Source organism: Alligator mississippiensis, chromosome 14 (assembly GCF_030867095.1).
Source record: "Alligator mississippiensis isolate rAllMis1 chromosome 14, rAllMis1, whole genome shotgun sequence".
NCBI lineage: Eukaryota > Metazoa > Chordata > Crocodylia > Alligatoridae > Alligator > Alligator mississippiensis.
Genome location: NC_081837.1, coordinates 916,692 through 938,701, shown reverse-complemented (window position 1 = coordinate 938,701; position 22,010 = coordinate 916,692). Strand labels below are relative to the sequence as shown.

At 53.5% G+C, this 22,010-nt stretch overlaps 1 protein-coding gene across 3 annotated transcripts; it reads right to left on the bottom strand.

Moving 5' to 3' along the window:
* Positions 1–949: 949 nt before the first annotated feature.
* Positions 950–21,967, bottom strand: SLC13A2 (solute carrier family 13 member 2). Of its 3 annotated transcripts, XM_019485666.2 has the most exons (13): positions 21,708–21,967; positions 16,216–17,925; positions 12,046–12,174; positions 11,553–11,689; positions 9,776–9,996; positions 8,716–8,905; positions 8,407–8,529; positions 7,677–7,898; positions 7,258–7,370; positions 6,430–6,551; positions 4,154–4,315; positions 3,387–3,524; positions 950–1,874 (listed from the first exon to the last, which is right to left on the bottom strand). In XM_019485666.2, the coding sequence occupies exons 2-13, from the start codon at positions 16,315–16,317 to the stop codon at positions 1,740–1,742; spliced, it is 1,794 nt and encodes a 597-aa protein (XP_019341211.1). In that variant the 5' UTR covers positions 16,318–17,925; positions 21,708–21,967; the 3' UTR covers positions 950–1,739. The 3 variants fall into 3 exon arrangements, with proteins under 3 accessions (XP_019341211.1, XP_014464359.1, XP_059573712.1); XM_014608873.3 differs by lacking the exon at positions 21,708–21,967 and having other exon boundaries at positions 16,216–18,163; XM_059717729.1 differs by lacking the exons at positions 16,216–17,925; positions 21,708–21,967 and adding an exon at positions 12,321–16,171.
* Positions 21,968–22,010: the final 43 nt, after the last annotated feature.

Sequence of the window (22,010 nt, the reverse complement as noted above, 5' to 3'; positions counted from 1 at the left end):
TGTGTGTGCCACGTGCAGTGGACATGGGAGTGTGTCCACGTACAGGGGATGTGGGAGTGTCAGGGGGAGCTCTTCGTGCTCCCCTGTGTTTACATGCGAGTGCCTGTAGCTCCATGGGTGTGTGTGTGTGTGCAGGGAAGCGGAGAGGAGGGGACCGTGAGTGGCCTGCTTGCTGGCTGGCAGATACTTTGTGGGTTTGTGGCGCAGGCGGGTTTGGGGCAGACGGGTGGGCACCCCCTTTCCTCCGCACGTTTTGCACTTGCAGCTCTTGTATGAAGCAAGCTTGGTGTCACGCCGTGCTGCAGCCGGTGCTGAAGAGGCCGGGTGCCGGAGCGAGGATCGACCTTCTGTGGGAAGCAAGCTGTCCCCCTCCCCGCCCTTCCTTGGGCTCCTGCAGGCGAGGACAGCTTTGCAGCTGGACTGGGCTGTGCATCCTCTCCTGCTGTTGCAGGCACTAGCTGCTCTGGGCCCCGGGGCAGGGCAGGGAGCCCGCACAGCCTGGCTGGCACGTGCCCATTTCTAGCACACCTGGTGCCACCTAGCGATGAGCTGAGCCCAGAGTGTTTATTTAACACCTGGCTCCTTTTGGGCCCCCCAGGGGCGGATCCATTCAGCTCTTTTCTAGCAATTCCTCCCTTCTGCAGGTCTGTCTTCTGTAGCAGGCCACGCGCCTGGGCCGAGGAGGCTGCCGGCACCTAGAAAGGCAGCAGCAGCTCGGGGTTTGCCTCAGCCGGAGTTCTGCCCATTGCCCAGCTTGTCTCTGTCCCGATACGCACACATGAACTGGTGTGTCCTTAGCAGGACAGGACACACCTGTGTTAGCCGGCAATCTTAGTGGGACCTCTTCTCCACCTGCGCTATTAGCATCAAACCTACCTGACCAGGATGGGAGTGGGGCGGACCTGTCGGGAGGTGGAAGCCCAGGAAGAAAAGCTGACCACAAGGCAGGCATTGCACAAAAGTCCTTTAATTCAACTGACATTGAGGAAAGAAGACTTTCCCCACTCTCAGGAGAACACGACTATTCCAGCTGTGGCCTGGAGAGCTCAAGACGCCTATCGCCGGCCGGAGGACTGAAACCAGCCACCTGCTCCTAGAAGCTGCTCCGAACCTCAGCTACAGAACGGTCAATAAATAAATTACAAAGCAACAGCGGGGGCTGGCCAGAGCTCTGATCCGTCCCTAATCGCTGAACGACACGCTTTTAGCACGCCAGCTGGTAGAGCGCACACGCACGCCCAGGCGCGCATGGAGCTGTGTGCACACACGGGGCCGTACAGTTCATCTCAAGGGCATGTGCTTGCATGTGCACGCACACACACACACACACACACATATACACACACACCAGGTACCATTCCTCTCTCTTGCACAAACAATCCTGTCGCACTTGCTCCTCTTTCTTTGCTTACTCAGTGCTGGATTTTGCAGGTGAAGTCGAGAGCAGATAGATGGGCTGGGGGAGGAGAGGGGAGGAGGGCATTTCCCATTGGGTCTCTAGAGAGGAGCGCAGGGGTTGCATGGTGCCGGGCTACATCTCACGGCCGGTGTAACCCTTCCCCTGCGTGCTGCAGAACAGTCAGGTGACTCCGTGGCAGTTCTTGTTTGAGTGAGTTTGCTTCTAAATGACGTGTCTGCTTCCACAGATGTGGCCTGTCTCATTTTTCTACCGGCTCGGCAAACCTTACGTAGATGGGGGTGGCCTCCCCGGCAGCTGTTGGTTGCCCTGTTTCTCCGTGTTAGAGGCAAGTCGCTGATGTGCTGTTTGCCCAGGCCGGGAAGGTGTGGAGCTGGAAGAGGGAGTAGCCCCAGGTGTTGATGGACAGGGTGATGGTGAGAACCCCCAGTATGTTGAGCATGAATCCAGCCTTGGCCTAGGATTGTGAAGACATGGAGTGAGTTGTCGGTTGAGCTGAGCGACCTCTCCCACCCTGCTTGTCCTGAGGCTCCCAACCAAGGTTGGCACCTGTGTCCATCCACGGGCCTGCAGAGGAGCAGGGCGGGATGGCCCTGCTTTGCATTGGGACCTGGAGACCCAGGGGGCAGGTCTGGGTCCTTTGGCCCAGGCACTAGTGAGTAGAGGAGGATGAACAGGCTACCGCGCTGGGCTTCCCAGCCAGCTTCAGCACCACTAGCAGCAGAGCTGGGGAGCACAGAGCACAGAGCCCAGCCTGGGGTGCAAGACCAGCCCGAGACGCCGGGGAAAGACGTGGGTGCCAGCATGCATGGAGCGAGGGTGGCTGCACTTGGGCATGCCTGCAAGGGTCGTGGTCACAACAGACAGGATTATTGCCATTGCATGCAAGGTGCACCTCGGCGCACAGCTAGGTGGGGAGGGCGGCTTCAGCGGAGATGTCTTTATGCTGCATTTGTGCAGCGCCGAGTCTGGACCAGCCCCTGCATTCCCGGGCTGTGTATGGTACCCCTTTTCCTAGCGTGCCCTGCCAGCCCTCCACACCAGCTGTGGAGAGGTGTAACGTGCTCCCCAGCCCTGGAAATGGGAGGGGATATTTCTTCCAGCAGGATCTGGGAATTTTCAGGCAACTTGATATCTCCCTGGCTTTGTTGTTTGACAGAAAAGGGTATTTTTATGTATAGCAAATCCAAGATGACCTAGCCCAGACTTTAACCTGCCTGATTTCCTGCCAAAGATGTCGTTTGCATCGGGGGGCTGGGCTCTATAACCCGGTTGTCGGGAGAACTTTGAGTTTTCGTGCGCTTCGGACTAAGTCACTGCAGGGGTCTGGGACCGTGCCTGAATCCCAGACTTTCTCTCCCAGTGAAATACCCGCTGGGATGCTCGTTGCCATGGTAGGGTCAGTTATAATGGAGTGATCTCTTCGATCAACTACAAATAAATGAGCGAGAGGGTTCTTGTGCAGAGGCTCGCGTCTTCCTGTGCTATCGGGAGAAAGACCGCCGACCCAGCTGCAGCGGCAGGCCCGCAGCCCCTGGGACGGGCTGTCTGAGGCTTTGCTGAAGCACTGAAGAGGGGTTAGGACCCGAAAGCTTGCAAAGAACTTTTTCCTAACTATGTAGGTGGTCTAATAAAAGATATCACTTCTACCCAAAGAACCTCTCCTCCCCGCCGTCTGCACCACCGCGCCGTTCCATTTCCCATCCGCTCCCTGCAGCTCCGGGGTAGCTCGGAGACCTAGCCCGTGCCGTTTCCTTGACTGGTTGCTGACAGTGTAGCCCCAGGCCCTTTCTGAGCCTCCTTCAGGTCACAGCGATCCTGCGCTAGCTCACTAACCCTAACACCTCCCTTTGAGCTTGGGGGCGCCCAGGGCACGAAGCAGAGGCCAGACTCTGATTCCAAGAAGCTGGCTAGAAAAGAAGCAGCAAGCCAGGGAGCCATATAACTGCGAGCCCCCGGTCACACTTACCATGTCCAGAACCTTGAGCTGGCCGTAGGAGAAGACGATGGCGTTGGGCGGGGTAGCCACCGGCAGCATGAACGCGAGGGACGAGGACAGCGTGCAGGGCAGCATAACGTAGAGAGGATGGAGGCAGATGGCTTGAGCCTGCGGGACAGGGAGGGGAAGGTGATGTTAGCTTCGATACCCCTCCCAAAGGTCATGGGCATAGTGCAGTCTGTCTGTGCCTGGCACGCACGAGCTCTGCCCCTGCCTCTTTTGGGGCCTGCACTGGAAGCTCCTCGTCATTTCTTTTCTGCGGGGGAAGCTAGAGGGTCCTGTGACCAGCTTGTGACGGGCCTGACCCTGCCTGGGGCACTCGGTCACTGCTGTAATAGCAATGGGGGTTGAATCCAAGGAGAGTAACCCAGGTGAAAAATGTCATCAGGACCAAACCCATGTGCAGCTGAAAGAAAACTGGACTCGAGGGGAAGTGCCTGGGGCACGCCACGGCGGAGCTGGAAGAGGCCACAAGAAGTCATCTAGTCCGTGCGGTAGCTTGGAGGCATGGTGGAGCGCCTCTGTCGGTCCCGCTGCCTTTCCCCAGCACTGAGTTATTCTGGAGAAGTTGAGCTTGGTATTTAGGAGGCACCTGCATGTACACACGTGCGTGCCCCTTAACCCTCACTAGCACCGCTCAAGTACGTGACCTGTCCGCTGTCGGCCTGTAGGAGCTGGAAGACTTGAGCGCACCGGGGGCTTTTCCTCCAAGAGCAGTTTGCAAAGGAGGGACTTACCATTGACGCCAGAATAGGAAGGAACAGGGTGGTGGTAGCCACGTTACTGGTGCATTCAGTGAAAGTGGCAACCAGGAGGCACAACAGCAAAGCAATGGCTGCGGGCGGGATGTTCTGCAAAGGGGTCAGCTGGTTTCCCAACCACAGAGACAAACCAGACTCCTGGAAGAGAGGGAGAGAGAGCTGTGAGCATTGCCAGCCCCTGGTCCGGCGCCAGAAGAGAACTGGGCTCACGGCAGGTTTCCTGGCCAACCGCACGGGCGCCGCTTGCGGTGGTCCCCTCTCCAGCTCTGCGCTCGGCAGAGGCACAAACAGGCCTTGTTCACAAACAGCACATTGGAGGCGGACAGGCGCGCCTCTTCATACTAATGCCTCCCTGTCTTCCCCCTTTCCAGGCTGTTCGGGGCACGAGTTGCCCTGACATCCTGAAGTCTCCTTAGAGGTACCCAGGCAGCGAGGCTGCCAACACGGGCTGCTCGATTATGCCCACGTGTGCCGCCCCCCAACAGCCCTCCTTTTACTCAGCTGTCTCGCTACACCCGATATCCCACCGCTTCATCCTGCACGTGTCTGTGATCTCATCTTTCCACTTTACCAAGGCAGTGGACACTTGTCCAGATCTGCTCCTCATCCTGTCTCAAGTGCTCCAGCTACTAATATCCCCACAACATGATCTGTTTGGTTCGGTCGCCTCATTTCCCCCCTTTGCTTCCCTCGGGAGGCTCCCTTTTCTCCACTGCTTCTCAAATTCAGCTTGCTCTCACTCGTCAGGTCCTCTGTGGTCTCATCCTGCTCATGTCTTGTCTTGTGCGGTATCAAGCTGGGCTACTGGCCGCTGTTTCCTACGAATCAGACCTTCACTATAAGAACCTGTACATGTTCTCCCAGGTCACCCTGCATGTCTGCGTGTAGGTCCCCAGACAAGTCTGCAGCACGCTATATTAGTTCTCCTCTGCAAACTTCTGCTGTAATGCCCGCGAAAGGCCATGGCAAGTACACGTCTGGTGTGCTGTTACCGCCGCTTCATTACACTAATCCCCACCATCTGTTTCTTGTATCCACCTATTGTCTTCTGTCTTATGCTGAGATAATGAAATCTCAAGGATTAGGGCCACCTTTCTCTTGGGAATGTGTACCTTCCTCTCACGATGGGTCCTAATCCCTGTCCAGGGCTCTAGCCGATACCACAACAGAACCAATGACTTGTTCTTAGGAAGCGCTGTTTGTTCGAATCTGCACTTCCTTGCATTCACGTGACGTCAGGCTCAGCTTTGCAATATTTATTTGCTAAACGGGGGAGAGAGGAATGGGCTACACGTGGTTTGGCAGCTCAGCTGAGTCTACTGCTGCTCGCCCTTCACCTGAGTGTCACAGCGCGTAGAAAACGCCTTCTGTCTTACACTGTTCACTGTATTGTGCCATCTTCCTCCAGGACTTTTTGTCCATGGTGCAGCCAGACTTTGAGAAAAGCAATACTGGCTGAATGTCTCTTGGGCAGGGGAAGTGGATGCAACGTATAGCCCCAGCTGTAACGTCAGGAGTCTGCATCAGCGGGGCTGGAGCACACTGCACAAGGGCAGCGCCCAGCAGTAACGGGGCTTGAAATAGTTGGTGCTTCAGAGTGGCACCAACATAGTTGGTGCCCACTGTGGCACTCTGTTGCACCAACACAGTCTCAGTGGGCGGTGGGAGCAGCTGTGTTCAGCCCTGCCTCCCCCTGCCCCTGGGTGATGAGGCAGAGGGCGGTGGAGTCCCTCCCGGCTCTAGCTGAGAAACCGGATGGTTTGTGCGGCTGGGGCGGCCCCTAGTGTCACACGTGGGGGATAAATGGAAAAGGAGAAAAACCGTATCCCTGAAACATGGAAGATGTCGTAATTAGCTGTTTTGAAATGAAAACTTCACGGCTGAACAAGATAGAAGCAAAATTCAACATCCTGCCCGCCGGGGAACAAGCCTGCTTCTGCCTGTTGTCTGTGCTTTGCGTGCTTACAGAGCAGCCCTTTTTAAAATGGGCTGTCGTACCCAGGGGATCCCGACCATCTTTTAAGTCCCCTGTGCAAGATGAAGTTGCATTTCTACCTGGGAGAACTTTTATAATCTTTGATTTCTCCTTAGCCTGCGGAAGGGTGTTTGGGCCTGAAAGCTTGCAAAGAAAGACATTTTCTTCCTGCTATTTAGCTGGTCCAATAAAAGAGACCACAAGAGTTTTGCTGGCCAAAGCACACGGAAGATAGAAGTCATGCATGAAGGCAGATGTTTTGGACAGACCACGTTACCTCGCTGCCTTTGGCCAGAGCAAAGCCGCCTCCTAGCAGAATCACGATGTTCCAGGCCATCTTCTCATTGATGGTCTTCCACTGCAGGAGAGGCGGAGGCACTCGGACCTGCTGTGGGCTACCTGAAATCCAAAGCCATGGTGTCAAGCTGGGGAAGGGAGGTTGCACCCTGGAGCGCAGCCCTGAGCATCCTTCTGAGCACAAGGGGAAAGACTAAACTGCCGCTCCGTCCGCGGGCCGGGGCCGGACGGTTTCCCCAGCCCTTCCCCTGCGCGTGCCTCCCCTAACGCGGGGCAGTGGAGCCCCAGTGCCAGTCACAATGGCAGTGTCCGATGCTGGTAAAACTCCCTGCCCCTCGTGTTGCCCGAGAGAGGTGAACTGGAGGGAGATGGACGTTAGGCCAAGCAGCAGAAAACGCTTCCCATCAAGGAGATCAACTAGACTATAGATCTTCCTCTCCAAAGGAGTGATGACAGCCTTGTCATTTCAGAACAGGCTGCAGGGAGCTTGCCAGGAGGTGGTGGGATGACCAGGTGTATGGGAACATACCCTCGGAGCTGCTAAATGCTCCTTCCAGAAACCCCTTGTCCTGTCACGGACCCTCCAGCCTCAGCACCTTTTCCGTGTCCTTCCCTCGTGACTTAACCTACGTGAAAGAGTCATTCTGCACGATCAGAGCAAAGCCCTGCAGGAAAGTCCAAATGGGTCTGAAGACGCGTCCCCTGTTTTGTTCTGCGGGATCTCTTTGGTGCTTTCAGATCCCCCCGAGTATCTGCAGTGCAGGGAAACTCGCGGCACGGGTCTCCAATGCTCTGAGCTGGCTCTTACCGTTTTCTTCGGCGTGCCCAGCATTAGCACGAGAGAAGCAGCTGGGAACCTCCGAAGGGATTATGAACATCAAAAGCGAAATGAAGATGACCACTGTTGCATCCGTGACATAACTGCAAGAGAGGGAACAGGGACTGAGTCTCGGCGTGTGTTTTGGGAGTGTAGAGGGTGAGGGAGCGGGGGCAGCACTATTTGGGGCAACGCTTCACACCTAGGCTAGGCATGTTATAGCTGAAAGCTGGAGCCAGAACCTACATGGGGTTTATTCCAGCTGCGAACAGAGATCTGGTGCGGGTTGTGAGTGATAAACCGGGTTATCCCTACACTCCACAACACCATACCTAAAGGGCATGTCTACATGCCTCAGTGTTTGATCCTTGTTTGACCCTAGTGTTCAATGGGCCCTTTAGGTTAGCTACCTTTTGCCATCCTTGGTGAAGGTATAAGTCGCCCAGCCTGTCATGAAACCAGGGTCTCTGGTAAACCAGAGCAGCACCAGTGCTACGAAGAGGAACAAGATGGCGATTTCGGCGAATTTCATGGAGCCCAAGTTCTTGTGCTCCTCCTTGATCACGGTGTAAGCCATTCGCTGCTTTGTCTTCTCAGAGGCGTTTGAGGTGCAACCAAAATTCTTTGCAAAGCTAGAAAGAGACGGAGAAGCAAATGTCAGAGCAGTTTCCAAAGTCTGCCGAGCTCAAGAAAACAGATCGTATCCGAGTTCAAATTCTCAGAGAGCCGGAGTTTATTGTTGGCATTTATTATTTCTGTTATCATAGCATATTTCTGTGGAGCAGGACAGTGCAGGTGGGTGCTACAAAGAGGCAACTAAAAGGTGCTCCCTGCCCCAGAGGGCTTAACGTCCAGACGTAGGCAACATCGAATGGGTATGGACAGACAGAAAAGCACAGAGCAGCGCAGAGGCACACTCTTCCTGGCACCACAGCCAAGGAGACTTGTAAGGCTGCATTTGATGGAGAATAATGAAACAAGGCCAACCGGCGCACATGGTGCACAGAGAAGAGTGGGCAGAGGGATTCAAAGGAAGGGGTGATGGGGCCCAAGGGACAGGCTAGACGATCCGCTGCCTCTGGGCATTGTAGCATCTCCTGGGCAGGATCGGTGATGCCTCGCTGAGCACGTGCCACTTACTTAAACCCCAGGAAGAGCACCTGGAGCCAAATCCAAGAGAGAAGCAGCAGCAGGAGCATGGTCGGGAAAGCGAAGGTGAACCAGGAGGCGAAGTTCACGACGTTGCCGTTTTCAGGGAAGAGCCTGTCAACACAACGGATGTCAGCGGGGGTCTGGGGCCAGGCCAGGGAGCACCCCGTCCTGGGTCTGCCTTCCATACAGTGTCCCCCCTTGCATTTTATGGCTCTGCAATGGCTGCAAGCTGACCTTAGCCAAAGTTAACCAGCAGCCCCAGTTCTGGGGTCTAATGTGGGTTCCAGCCGGACTTACTCGTCCACCTGTCCTTTCATCACCAGGTTGGGGGTGGTCCCCGTCAGGGTTGCAATCCCGCCAATGCTGGATGCGTAACAAACGGAGAGGGACATTCCCTTGCAGTTTTTCAGGTGCTTCTCCTCTCGCAGCCGCTCCTCCTCCTCTCGCAGCCGCTGATCGTCCTCCACTGCCAGCACGTGCCCGTTACCTGGGGACAGAGACCGGACGAAGGAGGTGCGTAAGCCTGCTGGATGGAGGGGGCCTGCCTGGCACCCACTTCCTGCCTTGGCATAGTAGGCCTGCGGCGGTGAGGCATGGCAGCTGGACACGGTCCCTTTAGGGCAGACCTGGCAGCTCCATGGCTGTATTGCCCCAGGCAGAGAGAAGCCCAGTGCAGTATCTGATGGCACCGTGGGCAAGCACCAGCACCTGGAATTAGGAGCCGTGCTTGCCCTGAGGTGGGGCAGGGGGAGAGAGGGGGAAGCTCAGGAAGCTGCAACAGAAATGCAAAGCCCTGGAGAGCAAAGCAGCCCACCCTGCCCCAGAGCACTTGCATCCCTCACTCGAGCGCCAGAGCGGACGGAAGAGGACGGCAAAGGGGAGGCAGCTGCTCGGTCATGGGCGCCAGGGTCCAAAGGGACCATCACGATCGTCTCCTCCGACCTCCTGGTACGAAACAGGCCAAGGATGTCACTCAGCCGCTCCTGAACGGAGTCCAGTGGCTTGTGGCTGAGCTGCGGGGTATTTTTAGAAAGGCATCTAACTCAATTTAGAGAATTCAAGGGACAGAAATGTGATACGTCCCCAGGCAAGCTCTTCCAGCAGCTACTTGCCTGCCCGCAATTCTTATCCTGTCCCAAGGTTGAATTTTTCCAGCTTTATCTTTTGGCAATTGGGTGTTGCTATGCCTTTGCAGGGCCCTCTGGCATCAGAAATCTCTGATACATGTGGGCACCAAAAGTACTTTTCTCCCTTCTAAACTTGACATTTGGAAGCAGCACTCGGAGGCGGGTGGAGGACGAGAAGGCGTCCAAGTCCCTCCCGTCACCTGAAGGAGACGACACCCGCGGCTACGCACCTTGTTTCTCTTTGGAGGCCTCTGACTTTTCTGACCCCTCCTGCAGCTCAAAGGCTTTATTGATGCTCTCAGACGTGTGCTGAATTGGGCCTGCCTCCACTTCTGACTTGTGCAGCTGCTCCAGTACCGCTTGTGCGATGGGCACCATCATGGCTGTGGTGGCTGTGTTGCTGATCCACATGGAGAGGAAGGCAGTGACAATCATGAAGCCCATGAGCAGCCTGCAGCGAAGAGGGAAGGTAGGAAGGTCATGTCAGAAAGTGAGGGCACAAGACCTTTTATCCATTGCCCCTGCCACCCAGCCTCTGCCCTCCCTTGGACACAGCAAAGATTAAAAGCATCTCCTGCTCTCTCAGCCCATGAGCACACAGGGTTTACTTGTATGTAGGATTCACAACTAGCCCACCCTCCCTCTCAGGGTAGGCAGGAAGGCTAGAGGGGCAAGGCTTCCCTACTAAGATGATGTATGTGGTGCAACGAGCTCAACGGCATCCCTTTGTGACTGCACTAACGACCCTTTGGGATGATCTTCCTTATCGGGTTCTGCCTTCTCAAGCCGTAATTCCCTGCAGGTGCTGTTCTGGCTAGGCTGTGCCATGGGCCTTGCTGCAGCCAGACACCACCCGCTGCATCCCAGTGCAGCCGTGCTGGGGTTTTCCCTTGGGCAGATGTGCCTGCATGCCCAGTGAGGTCCCATTACCTCCAGTGGGGACAAGTCGGTCTGAGCTTCTGGCCTGCAATGTGGATCCCACGCAGAGCTCCAATGCAGAAGGGTGCCAGGGGGGCTGTTGCACCAGGGATTGCCCAGCAAAGCCAATGCAACAGCAGTGTGGTGCTGCCCTGGACATGGCACCACAAAGGTGAGGGATGGGAATCCCCAGAAGTCGCCCCAATCTCAGCCCCGGGCCCCAGGTTTGGCCCGTGCAAACCTGCTCCACTGTTGCTTGGGGGTTTCTTGGCAATGGAGAAGCAAGGCCAGGTGTGCTGGAGCAGACGAGCTACGCGCGTGCCCTGGGACGCAGCTCCCAACAGAGGCCAGCATCAGATGCTTGTGTGCAGCCTCCGTAACGCATCCATGTGTCATGGGAACTCCTTTTGGAGCCCAGATGGGGATCGGTTTACGCCGTGAAGTAAGGAGATCATTTGATCCTATCTTGTACCTGCAGACATAAAAGCCTGCTCCTTGTTTGCCTCGTACACTGCTACTCGTCTCCTCGGCACTGAGGGTCCCCAGTTATAAGCTGCATGTGAAATGTTTTGCTTTTTTCCCATTTTTTTTCCTTGCTGCATCTCTTGGGACAGGGCAAGCTGGCAGGACCATTTCACTCCCTCCATCTGTCTTGTAGGCCTCTCTCATTTTGTTTTACAGTCCCCCTTTCCAAATCAAGTGGGCTCAAGCTCTCCCATCTCTTTACGTATGGATGCCGTCTCTTTCCCCCTCCACCACCCAAGGCCTCCAGCTCTTCACACAGAGCTTTTCTGTGGTTTGGTGTTTGGTTTGTCGTCTCCCCTTCCCCGTGGTCTCCTGGATGGACAACATTAAGTATAGCCTGTGCAGCCAGTCCATACAGAAGTGGAAAGGAAGAGGGCGGGTTGCTGTGTGTCGGAGGATCCAGCAGTTCATTACCCAGATCCCAGCTCCGGGTAGCACTGGGAAGGGGTGAGAAAGCCCCTAAGGGATGGTCCCAGGTGAACTGCAGCCCATGTGATTTCCCAGCCTTTCACCCTGAGGCACCTCCCTCACCCTGGCACGCGCGTGTGTCAGGTGCACACTCACAGGGCAGGCCTAACCCCGATGATCAGCAAGACCCGCAGGGCGATGCGCTTGTGCAGATTCCAGTGCTCCACCGCGATCGCCACCATCAGCCCCCCGATGAAGAGCATGTTGGTGTCCTTCAGATACTCCATGCAGACCTGCAGGGCAAAGTGGGAGGGGACAGCATTGCAGACAGCAGGACAGACAGTCGGACAACTGTGCTGCCGGAGGGCCGTGTCGCGGAGATGCTGTCAGCCTGGTCACGTGCCCCAGACAGCTCCCGAGAGCCCTCCGGCTCTGGGGAGGAGCTGGACACGGGGTTCGTCCCAGGTTCCCGGCTCCACGGGAGTGCACACGGAGGAAGCCTTGCCCCTGCAGGACAGTCCCACAGATTTCCCCCGCTCGCCCCCATGAAGACACCCAGTCCCTACCGACCGGTGAGACCGAGACGGGCAGACGCCCCAGGAGAGGCAGACTGACAGACGCACTGGTGCGGCAGTGCTGCATCGCTTACTTGGGTCGAATCCATGATGTCCATTAACGGGAACAGCAAGACGGGGAAGAGGGCCGTGATAGCCAGCGGCAACGCTTCTGTGCACCAGAACAGGGCCATCAGGATGATGACGTAGCCGCATCGTGCCTCCTGAAAGAGGGAGAGCGCTGCAGCTGCTGCCGAGACTCGGGGCCGGACATCTAGTCCTTCTCTGCTCCTGGGGATTCAGTCCCAGCTGCTAGACACTTCCCCAGGGGCAGGCCAGGTGTGGAGAGGGGGACACAGTACTCTGTTACCTTTCAGGGGAGAAGGAGAGAGGCCAAAGTGTGGTGGCTTTGTGGGGGACCCTTTGACGGGGAAAGGCCAGAAACTTGCACAAGGACAACGGGCCCCGGCAGTGACTTTGAACCCTGCTGAGATAAGAAGCAGGCAGTTTCTGAACAACTCTTTTATCTTGCTGATGGCAGCAACTTCTTCCTGAGTTTCTCATCTCCAAATGATTGAACCGTTGAGTTAGTTATTGATGCAGTCAAGGCCCCTCTGGTTCACTTTTCTCTCTGCATATTTTAAACCAGAGCCTGGGTGAACTCTGTGGCTTGTGGCACAGCCCAGATTCCTTGCGTTGTAAATCATTATATGTCTTTTATTTTTGTTTGCTTTTTTCTTCCACTCGCCACAGACTTGAAACAGGCTCCCTGGCAAACTACCATCGCAGCTCGGTTTCAAGTCCTAGTCGCTTTGGCTGATCGATCTGTGATGGTGCTTGGCTAGCCGCTTTCGTTATGCTTATCGAGACGAGGCTCTTCGTACAGTCGTTGAGCAGCTAGCCAAATCCCTATACTGCTTTGCTAGCTATGCAAAGGGCCTTGAGCCTTTTAGTCAAGGTATCTAGTTTCAGAATTACCTAGGAAAATTGTTTTGCCCTTTACCCTGAATCATATCAGTTGTGCAAAGCTAGCACATTTATGCTTCGTTGTCTAAGAATGGCAGTGGCTCGTCAGCCAAGCCTTTGGCCATCTACAACATTATCCAAAGACTCATGCCTTCTCTTAGAAAAGATGACCCCCAGGTTCACGTGCTGTTGTTTCTCGAGGGGGTAGGGGCTTACTGCTGCTTTGGAAAATAGCTCCTTACACTTCCCTCAAAGCCCAAGGAGGACGACGTTTTGAAGGCCCAGCGGTCCGCTTCCGAAGAGCTCAGCTCGTGACTGCAGCCGTGCGTATGCATAGTGGTGGTGATTTGTGTTTTTCAGGTCAATGTTTCCTTCCTTTTGACTTGCAGGAAGGCCTTTGTCATTATGCTTGCTCTTGTAGACTCAACAGTTCATGTCAGGGCCTCTTGGTAACTCTCAGCTGGACAGGTTAATGCCTGAAGGAAATCCCCCTGCTTATTTTGGAGCTAAGAGACTCTGTTGTATTTCCTGCTTACTGACATCCCTGCAGTGGAAGGTGGGAGCTAGCCACGCCAGCCCCAAGAGGCACTGCTTGGCCACCGCAGAGAAGGAGCTTCTCTCCCATGGCTCCCACCGTTCCCAGTCTAGGCTGGCGAGGGCCATGTTTAGACTCCCGGAGGACAGAAGCGTTCAGTCTCTCTCTTGACGGCCTAAGAAATCCTTGTAGCTGCTGCCAGCCATGCCCAGTGTGATGGAGGGACCAGCTGCAACACACCCAGTGGTTCCACGGAGGGACCAAAGACCCCTCCGATGGAAATAACCTCTCCCAGTCACTGCCAGTTTGGCTGAGTTCAGACCAGTGACCTTACAGTGGGAAGTTCCAGTTACCGCCGCACACCTCTCCGTTGGGCTCTTTTGGTTTCTGTCGTGATTGGGTTTTTTTGCCACTTCACTTGAGCAAACAAAAATGGATTGCTCTTATGGCTTCTTTCCTCTAGGCCTCTGTGTGTCATGAACATTGCCCCCAGGGCACTTTCTGGATGGCAGGGAGTATTATTTGTATGCATTCGTGTGGGGCCTTGAACAATGCACCTCTCTGTGCTCCCGCAGTGTACATAGGGAACACCAGAGACGTGGGTCACAGCCTGGATTGGAGTGGCAGGGTGTTTGCTGGTGAAATATTTAAGCAATAAAGTCAGGCTGCAAATCAGTATCAATGGAACTCGGATCATACGGACTAAAACATGACTGGAACGCAGCGGGTAAACACAAAAAGTAAATCAAGTGCTGAGGGTTCAAAAATTATGTTTCCTCACTGCCCTTAACTCTTACGCTGTGTCTCTGTCCACCTGTTCTCTGGAGACAGCTCTGAATCATGTCCGAGATTATCCGTACACCAGCTATTCCAGCAAGTGCTTGCTTGGAGCAGCAGACAACAAAGACTAAGTTCTTCAACCAAGGTTTTCGAAAGCAGCTTATAACTGGGGGGGGATGCATGTTCTAGATGTGTCAGGTCGGGTACCAGACTCAGGCATCCAGAATCTATCATCGCAGAGGTGCAGAAAATAACCCCAACAATCATTTGAAGACTGCCTAAATGCCTTACAGCGAGAGGCTTAAAGAGATCACTGTGAGTAGTTCAGCAGAAGGAAGACAGAGAGGTGATTGTATTGTATTGAATAAGTACTTCCCAGGTATCAAATGGCAGGTACTGAAGAGCTCGTTAATTTAGTATTGAGTACAGTTTATAATCTGGATGGGCATAACAAGAACCAAAGGGCAAAATCTGAAGCTAGGCAACTCCAAATGAGACATTACATTCCTACCCGTGAGAATCATTAACCCTTGGGGTGGACTGCTGAAGAGTGGTGGTTTCTCCATTCCTTGAGGTCACCAGATCAAGGCTTGATGCTTTCCTGGAGGATGTGTTTTAGCCACGCAGAAGGGATTGGGCTCAGTGAGGTGGAGTGGGTAGGGTTTATGGGCCTGGGTACACGGGAGCCCAGACTGGATGAGCTAATGGCCTAGTAGTTTATAATCCATTCCCAAAACCTTGAGTTGCCTGTATACCAGGCCCCATTTGCTCTGTGGCATGCTAGGACCAAATTCCCAAGCAGTGTGAATAGAGTCTATCATTGTGAAATACCTTTCATTCCCATTTTGCTCCCCTACACATGCAGGACTATGGCATCGGGTTGAAAATATTGTTCACTGATGTAAAATGTACCAATGATTTGTTGTTCCAGGCTGCCTGCGCACTCAGGCACTTATTTACATTGCATTATTTTACATTGTGGTCATGTTTTTAAGATCACCTCTGCAACCATAAGGTCAAGAGGCTAGACGGAGATTCTCAAAGGCTGAAAGGACAGGCAGGTGACCAACTGCCATTGAAAATCGGTGGACGCCAAGCAAGAATTTATGCCTGTGATCCAGTCTGACCCATTTCTAGACTCTCTGTTGAGGGTCACAAGGTAAAATATTGGTGCTTCTTGCTGTCAACAGGCAATTGAAGCGTTTCAGTTTCTGGCTGGAGTGGGGCCTGCCTTTGGGTGAGTGCCCCACTTACGATGGAAGCAGTGCTCCACCGTCTCTGCCTACAATATAGTCATCTGGGATGTTTCTGGTGGGAACGCAGCTCAGAAGTTCATAACTCCCTATAATTTCATGGGGGGAAATGCTCAAAAACTTTTCAAAAACCTGAAATATGCCCTGTTTTTGTCCACTGGATTACAGAACTGTCCTCTGGGTAGAGATGGCACTGGAAAAGCAGCTGAAAAGGAATGTCTGAGGCAGTCAGGGGCTCTGATCGATATTATTGGGTTTAATTCAGCAAAGCACACAGGCAAGTACTCTGAATAAAGCATGTGCAAAAGCTCTCTCCAGAATTAGGGCCATAACGTGAAGCGGGGTGCCTGCACCTGAAGGCACGTCTACACCCCAGAGAGACTCGTCCAAGCAGCAGCATGCCCCGATGTGCAGGGCTGCAGGGCACGGGCACCTCTGAACCCTCTGCTTCCAGTTGGAGGCAGCCTGCCCGGAGCAGCATGGTGGGCATCGCTGCCCGGCACACTGCATTTGCAGTGTTACTTGCCCTTTTCCCATACGTGAATGGGGCCAGTCCCCTGCAGGATCCTACCCGCTATCACTGGGCTCCCAGGGCAGGGCTGGAAAGGCAAGTCTTTAATAACAAGCTATGGGAATTAAGCAGGGACGGGACACCTGCTCCGACTTGGTCCTCTCATTTCCAAGGAGCCGTGCTGTCCCGACAGCTTGAGCACAGGTACGAGGGCTCTTACCTTGGTAGGAATGACCAGCGGGAGAGGGAGAAGCACTATAGGTGTCAGCAGTATGATCAGGTAATTTCTGTACGCCAGGATCGTTCTCCCCAGGGTTGCCATGGTGCTGGTGCGCGCCCTGTGCAGAAGGGTGCACAGGTCTGTTCCTGGGCTTTATATAAGGGCTGTGAAGCAATCACCATTGACCCCAGCAGGTGGGGTGTTGTTTTTGGAACTGCAATCAGTGCGAAAGGAGAGAACAAGGAAGAACAGACCAGGAACTTTCTGAAGACAGTCCTTCGGATGCTTGGTTAATGCAGCAGAGGAGTTAACTCCTTGTGCGCAAACAGCCCCACTTCGCTGCACAAGAAGCGGGGCCACAGACCCAGCCCAGGGTCCTGCAGCAAGACGTTTTGTGCTCATTCTTTTGCTGGCAACTGAAGTACAGCAAAAGGCTGGTAAAAGGGGTATGCTGTGCAGGAAAACGTCTTGCCTTGGAAGGGAGATGGAATAGCCCTGGGCAAGGGATGACTTCCTCATGCGCTCAGCCCGGTGGTTTGTTCTTAAAAATGCTTAGAAGGATTACAGAACGTGGCCGTGAGTCGTGCTCCACGTGCGCTTGGGAGAGGATGTAAACGTGATGCTCTTCCTCTGACAGTTTAAGGCAGGTGTGATCTGCAGGGCTCTGGGGACAGACAAAATCACTGGGGCCAAACTCAGGTCACCAGAAACCCATCCCTCCCTCTCCAGGAATGGCATCTCAGCCTAGAGCCTGGCAGCAGAAGCAGGGAGGTGCCTAAGGCCTCCTACACACCAGTGCTGTGCACTTCCCCACCAACCTTGGGGTCCATACGTGGCAGTGCTGCAGCCTTCCCAGTGTGGCAACTGCCTGCAAGGTTGGGGGCTAGAGGGCATCACCTTCCCACTCCCTCTCCCCTGGTGCCTGATCGGCCCAGGAAGGGTTTGGCCACGGTGCGGTGAGCTGCCTTCAGGGGTCCTGCTTTGCATCTCTGCTGCCACAGACCTCTGAGTGCAGCCTTGGCACCTTGAAGGACTGAACAGGCATTCGCCACTAGCCAGGGCTGTCGGGACATTGAGAGCGCCAGGCTTTCGAGAGGCTTCCAAGATGCAAGCAGAGAATGGCCCGAGCCCTGTCAGTTCAGTGACCAGGAGGGAATGTTTTATGACCGTAGCACGGGACAGTGATGCGGTGACAACCACAGTGCAGGAAGCTGTCACACCATGCTAAACTGGAGCAGCTTGTGCCAACATGGCAACAAGAGCAAATGGCACCAGAGACCCAGGCAGGGGTGAATGGAATAGATGCTGTCGACCTGCCGGGTCTTCATGCACTCGAACGCTTCCAGCCGTCAGCGCTTCCTGCACGAGGCCTGCATGGGTCCTTGTTATAAATTCTTGAAGGTTGGGGATGTGAGCAGTTCAGCTTCTGAGTCAGCAGCTGGAGTGTGTCATACAGATATCTGCTGATTGTTGGTAGGTTTTGCAAACATACATTTCCTCGGGCAATAAGGACAGTGTCTCGTTGCCAGCCTTGGCCATGTGCAAGGGGCTTAGGCCCTGCTGTGGAAGTGTGGCTAAGCAGAAGGCCCCAGAGCCCGTTTTGGAGTGATTGTAGTGTGAACTGTTGCAGAAGTGACAAGTAGCTTGGTCAGCAAAGTGAAAGAAGCCGTCTCGGTGTCTGTCTAAACGCAGTTAAACAAAGCACAAGGCCTGAAAGGAGACATTGTAAGGGAAGGCAATGCATTATATAATCCAGATACACTGTATCATAGCTTTAGTTTAAAATGTTAATAGTGTTGATTGATGTATCCCGTGTTATTTTGCTTTAAGAAATACAGTTTTGTTAATTTGTAAAAACAAAAGCAGCCTTGCCAGAAAGCCCCCACAAATGAAGGTAAAGGAGAACCGAGCCAGTGTTAAACAGCGTTCCACAAAGGGGAAGGAAAAGGGAGAAGAAACCCTCCCTCTTACTTCCCCAAGACACGCATCCCAACTCACTGACAGCGTCCAAGTCCACGAGAGATCCATCTGGTTCAGTCCAGTTCCAGAAGTTTCAGTGAAACTAATTTAAACAAAACCAATCTGAGATCATGTATCAAATATCAGAACCAGCCATCTATAAATATTGGGCATAGGCTGGAGGGAAATTTAGGAAACTCAGCAAATTCAAGAAAACCTGCTACCAATCTGTGCACCACCCTCCTCCCCGCTCTCCCCAGCTGGTACAGGTGAGTCGTGCTGTCCCAGGGAGCCAGATAGACTTCGGGATAAATGTTTGTTTTTACCGTTTAATGTGCAAGCAAATAAAAGGTTGGGTTGTAAACCTGTTTTTGCCTCTTTTATCACTAGGCTATCCACAAGGTTACCTGCAGTCTGGGTAACCATCTACAGAAATTAAGCCACAATGGGCTGGATTTGCTACTGGTTATAAACCAGCCTAGCTGAATGTGTAGTGGCACAGCTGTGCACTGGCAGAGACTTTGGACTGGCTTCTGTTCAACTAACATTACATCCCAGCAGGTTCAGGTCTGAAATCTGGATCCGGGCACAACCTTCACTGCAAGCTGGACCTGAGGCAGAGGTTCAGGCTTGGGCCCAGGGTCACGGGCTGTGGCTGTTTTTGCACAGACGGTGCTCCAGAGATACTGGAAGGAAAGTGGTTCTGGTGACGACAGCCTGATTTTTACTAAGGGTTCACAGGAAGAAAGGAAGACAGTGTTGCCCCCGGGAGCGTTGAGGGGGCTGCGTTAGTGAGACTGAGGATAAAGTAACAAAAAGGTGCCCAGGATCTGGACCACAAGCAGTAAAGTGTCCCCATGTGAAGCTGTCTCAGCCACCCACAACCTTTTTCTCCAAGAGCCAGTCTGCACTGCAGCCTAGATCCTGTAGTGAAATGGTGGGATTAGGAGCCCGGGGAATAAACCCCTGAGCTCCACAGGAGGAAGGTGTTAAATAATTGCAAAATGTCGTTACCTGGGACAGCTGTGCTCTCGCCCGACAGGTGACAAGGCCAAGGTGAGAGCGCTCTGGAAGGAATCAGCAGGTGACCTGTTCCTGCTCGGAGTTACTTTGGGGACTCGTGTTCCCAGTAATTGTAATGGATTGCATTTCCCAAGCTTGAATTTCTCAGGAAACACGGTGGTGGTTTGTATAATATAGACAAAAGCTGCTTCACTTGCCCTAAAAATTAATCTAATTGGGCTGGGCACTGGGAAGGGGCCTCAAGGACTGGGCAGAATTGATTTCAGTTCAGTTTGGGTTCCTCCACAGTAATAACCATAAATAAGGGGCAGGTATCTAATTGTACAAAGGGGCATTGTTACCAAACTAAGAGTCCATAATGGAAAAGGGATTTTTTTCTAGAAAACAGCCTCATCCAGGAACAGTTGATAACAGCAATTAAAGTTAATAATAGTGCTCTCATTAGGAAACCACGACAAAATCTGCAATTAGGAAAATATTGTCCTAGAGGCCTTGCTCCAGCTGACGGGCGCTCTGCACAGGATCCAAGGGGGGTGCATGTACGCACGGCTGCTTCAGGTTGTCCTGCTCCCTTACCACCCTCCAGCCATCCTCAGCCCCTGACTTCATTTCTGTCAGACTACCCAGGTTCCCATGTCTCCGGTGGCAATGCAGATGGAGGGGGGCCACAGGCAGAAGGTAACGTAAGAACAGTGATGGGGGCTCTTTGCTGGCAAAGCACCCAGGCTCAGCAGCTGGTAAACTGGGGTTGCAGCTGTCTTCAGCTACCAGAGCTCCCCCCAAACACCAGACTGTGCCCTCAGTTCAAGACCTGTGTATGTAAGAGGAAAGATTAGGTCTTTATCCCCATTATTCTACCTTGTACTTAAAACCATGCTCTTATTCTCAGGCCTCTGTGGGCAGCAGGAAGGTCTGTTCCCAGCCGCAGACAGAAGTGACTGGGCAAAGTGACCCGGTTTTTCCTCCCTTGCCTCTCCCGTAGCAGCTCCGCACTCAGCAGTCCGTTTCCAACCTCTTACTCACACGGGTGCCTGCAAAGCTCTGGGCAGCAGGAACAAGAGCACCACCTAATCTTGCTGCTATCTGATGGCACCGGCAAGTCACCTCCCTGCAAGCCAACCCCAGCTGCTCAGTCCACTGTGCCAGAAAGGCTTACAGGGGGGTGACTTGCTGTTGCCATCAGATAGTAGCAAGATTGGGTGGTGCTCTTGTTCCTGCTGCCCAGAGCTCGCAACTAATGCCTGAACACTGCCTCTGCTTTGCAGGGAAAACAGCAATGTGGACCCAGAACTGGCTGTTCTGGCACAGGAAGAAAGTGGCATTAGCTGCTGTGTGTCAGGCAGGGGCTAAGGATGCCTTGACCCAGCCTTGAATTCCCCCCATTCTTTTTGCTGGACTACCATGGTCCATGCACAAGAAGGCTGTTTCAAGATGGTCAGTAATGTGCCCCGTGAACCAGAAGCAAAAGGGCCTTGATTGTGGGCTCTGGAGCCCTGCCCTGTTGTGAAGGGCGATCAATAGTCACCAGCACCAAGGAGGACCCCAGGGGAAGTGAGGGATGCACCAGGTGCTCCCTGGCCCCAGCCGGGGGTTGTCTGCTATCTCCTGCGGACATGCGTGGATGTGGGGTGTGAACTGTACACCGGGTTGTTAATGTGGTTTGAGCCGCCAAGTGACCTGCAAGGGCCGCTTGGCAGAGTGTTGGAGGTGGAGTTTATTTATACATTAGATAGAAATGAGTAATAATAAAAAAAGATGCTTGGATGTGGGTAAGCAGAGGCTCTGGCCCAGTTCGTGGACACTAACCAGCTTGCACTGCAATACCACCCATATGGGAAAGCCTTTGTCTGCCCCGTCAGGGCCAAGTGGCTTCTGCCCACCAAGCAGGGCTTCTCAGAAAGCCGACTGGTGCCCCCACCACAAAACCCTGCACTTTGCAGCTGCTCAGCTCTGCACGACCTGGCCCCAAACAGCATGGTGCACCTAGTACTCGATGCGATCAGTGATGCACGAGAGCCTTGTCTAGGAGATCAATAGCTCTTGGGAGGTCTGCTACTTGCGTTTTTAGCTATATATAGTTTGTTGAGTGGAGATAAAAACCACAAAGGACTTTTACCAAAGTAAATGAGCTCTCAAACTTACTCCTCAGCAATGAAGGTGAATGTGGTAGGATGCTATTTTTAGTTAAGTAGGGGCACATTTTGCTGCAAGATGCTTTAAAAGGGAATGTCAGTAAAATGCCAGGGGTTTCTGCCCAACTTTGTGACTAATCACTTTGCCACCAAAGGGTGCAGAGGGGGAAACCACAGATACGTTCCTGGTGGCAGAGTCGCTGATTCAGATTTCTCCTTGCTAGGGTCATTAACTGATAGGCAGCTTGTAACAAACTCATTCACTCTTGTGAATTTTATGATTAGCTTCTTGATGATGCCTCATTTTCCTGCAATCTTGTTGAAGATTAATCAGTTAACCACCCCACTGGCCAAAGTAAAACCTCAATAAACTTTTACCGGTGCAAAATCCGTGTGCTGAGGATTCACAGACTGACTCGGGACCCTGGAGCTGCTCTTCAGCAGACAGGGCTGGGCCCGGCCAACACGCCCTGAAGACGGCGCATTTCCTCTTCCTGGAGGGTTTCCACTTGCTCCATGGCTAGCTTTGCTGGGCCTGAAGGAGGCGTTTGTGCCCTGAAGTTTGCAAAGATTTTTTTTTTCAGCTAGCTGGTTTAAAAAAAAGATATGCCATGTACCCAACAAACCTCGTCCAGCTTTGTTAGGAGCATTGTGAGCAGAGCCAGGGGTCCTTCCGAAGTA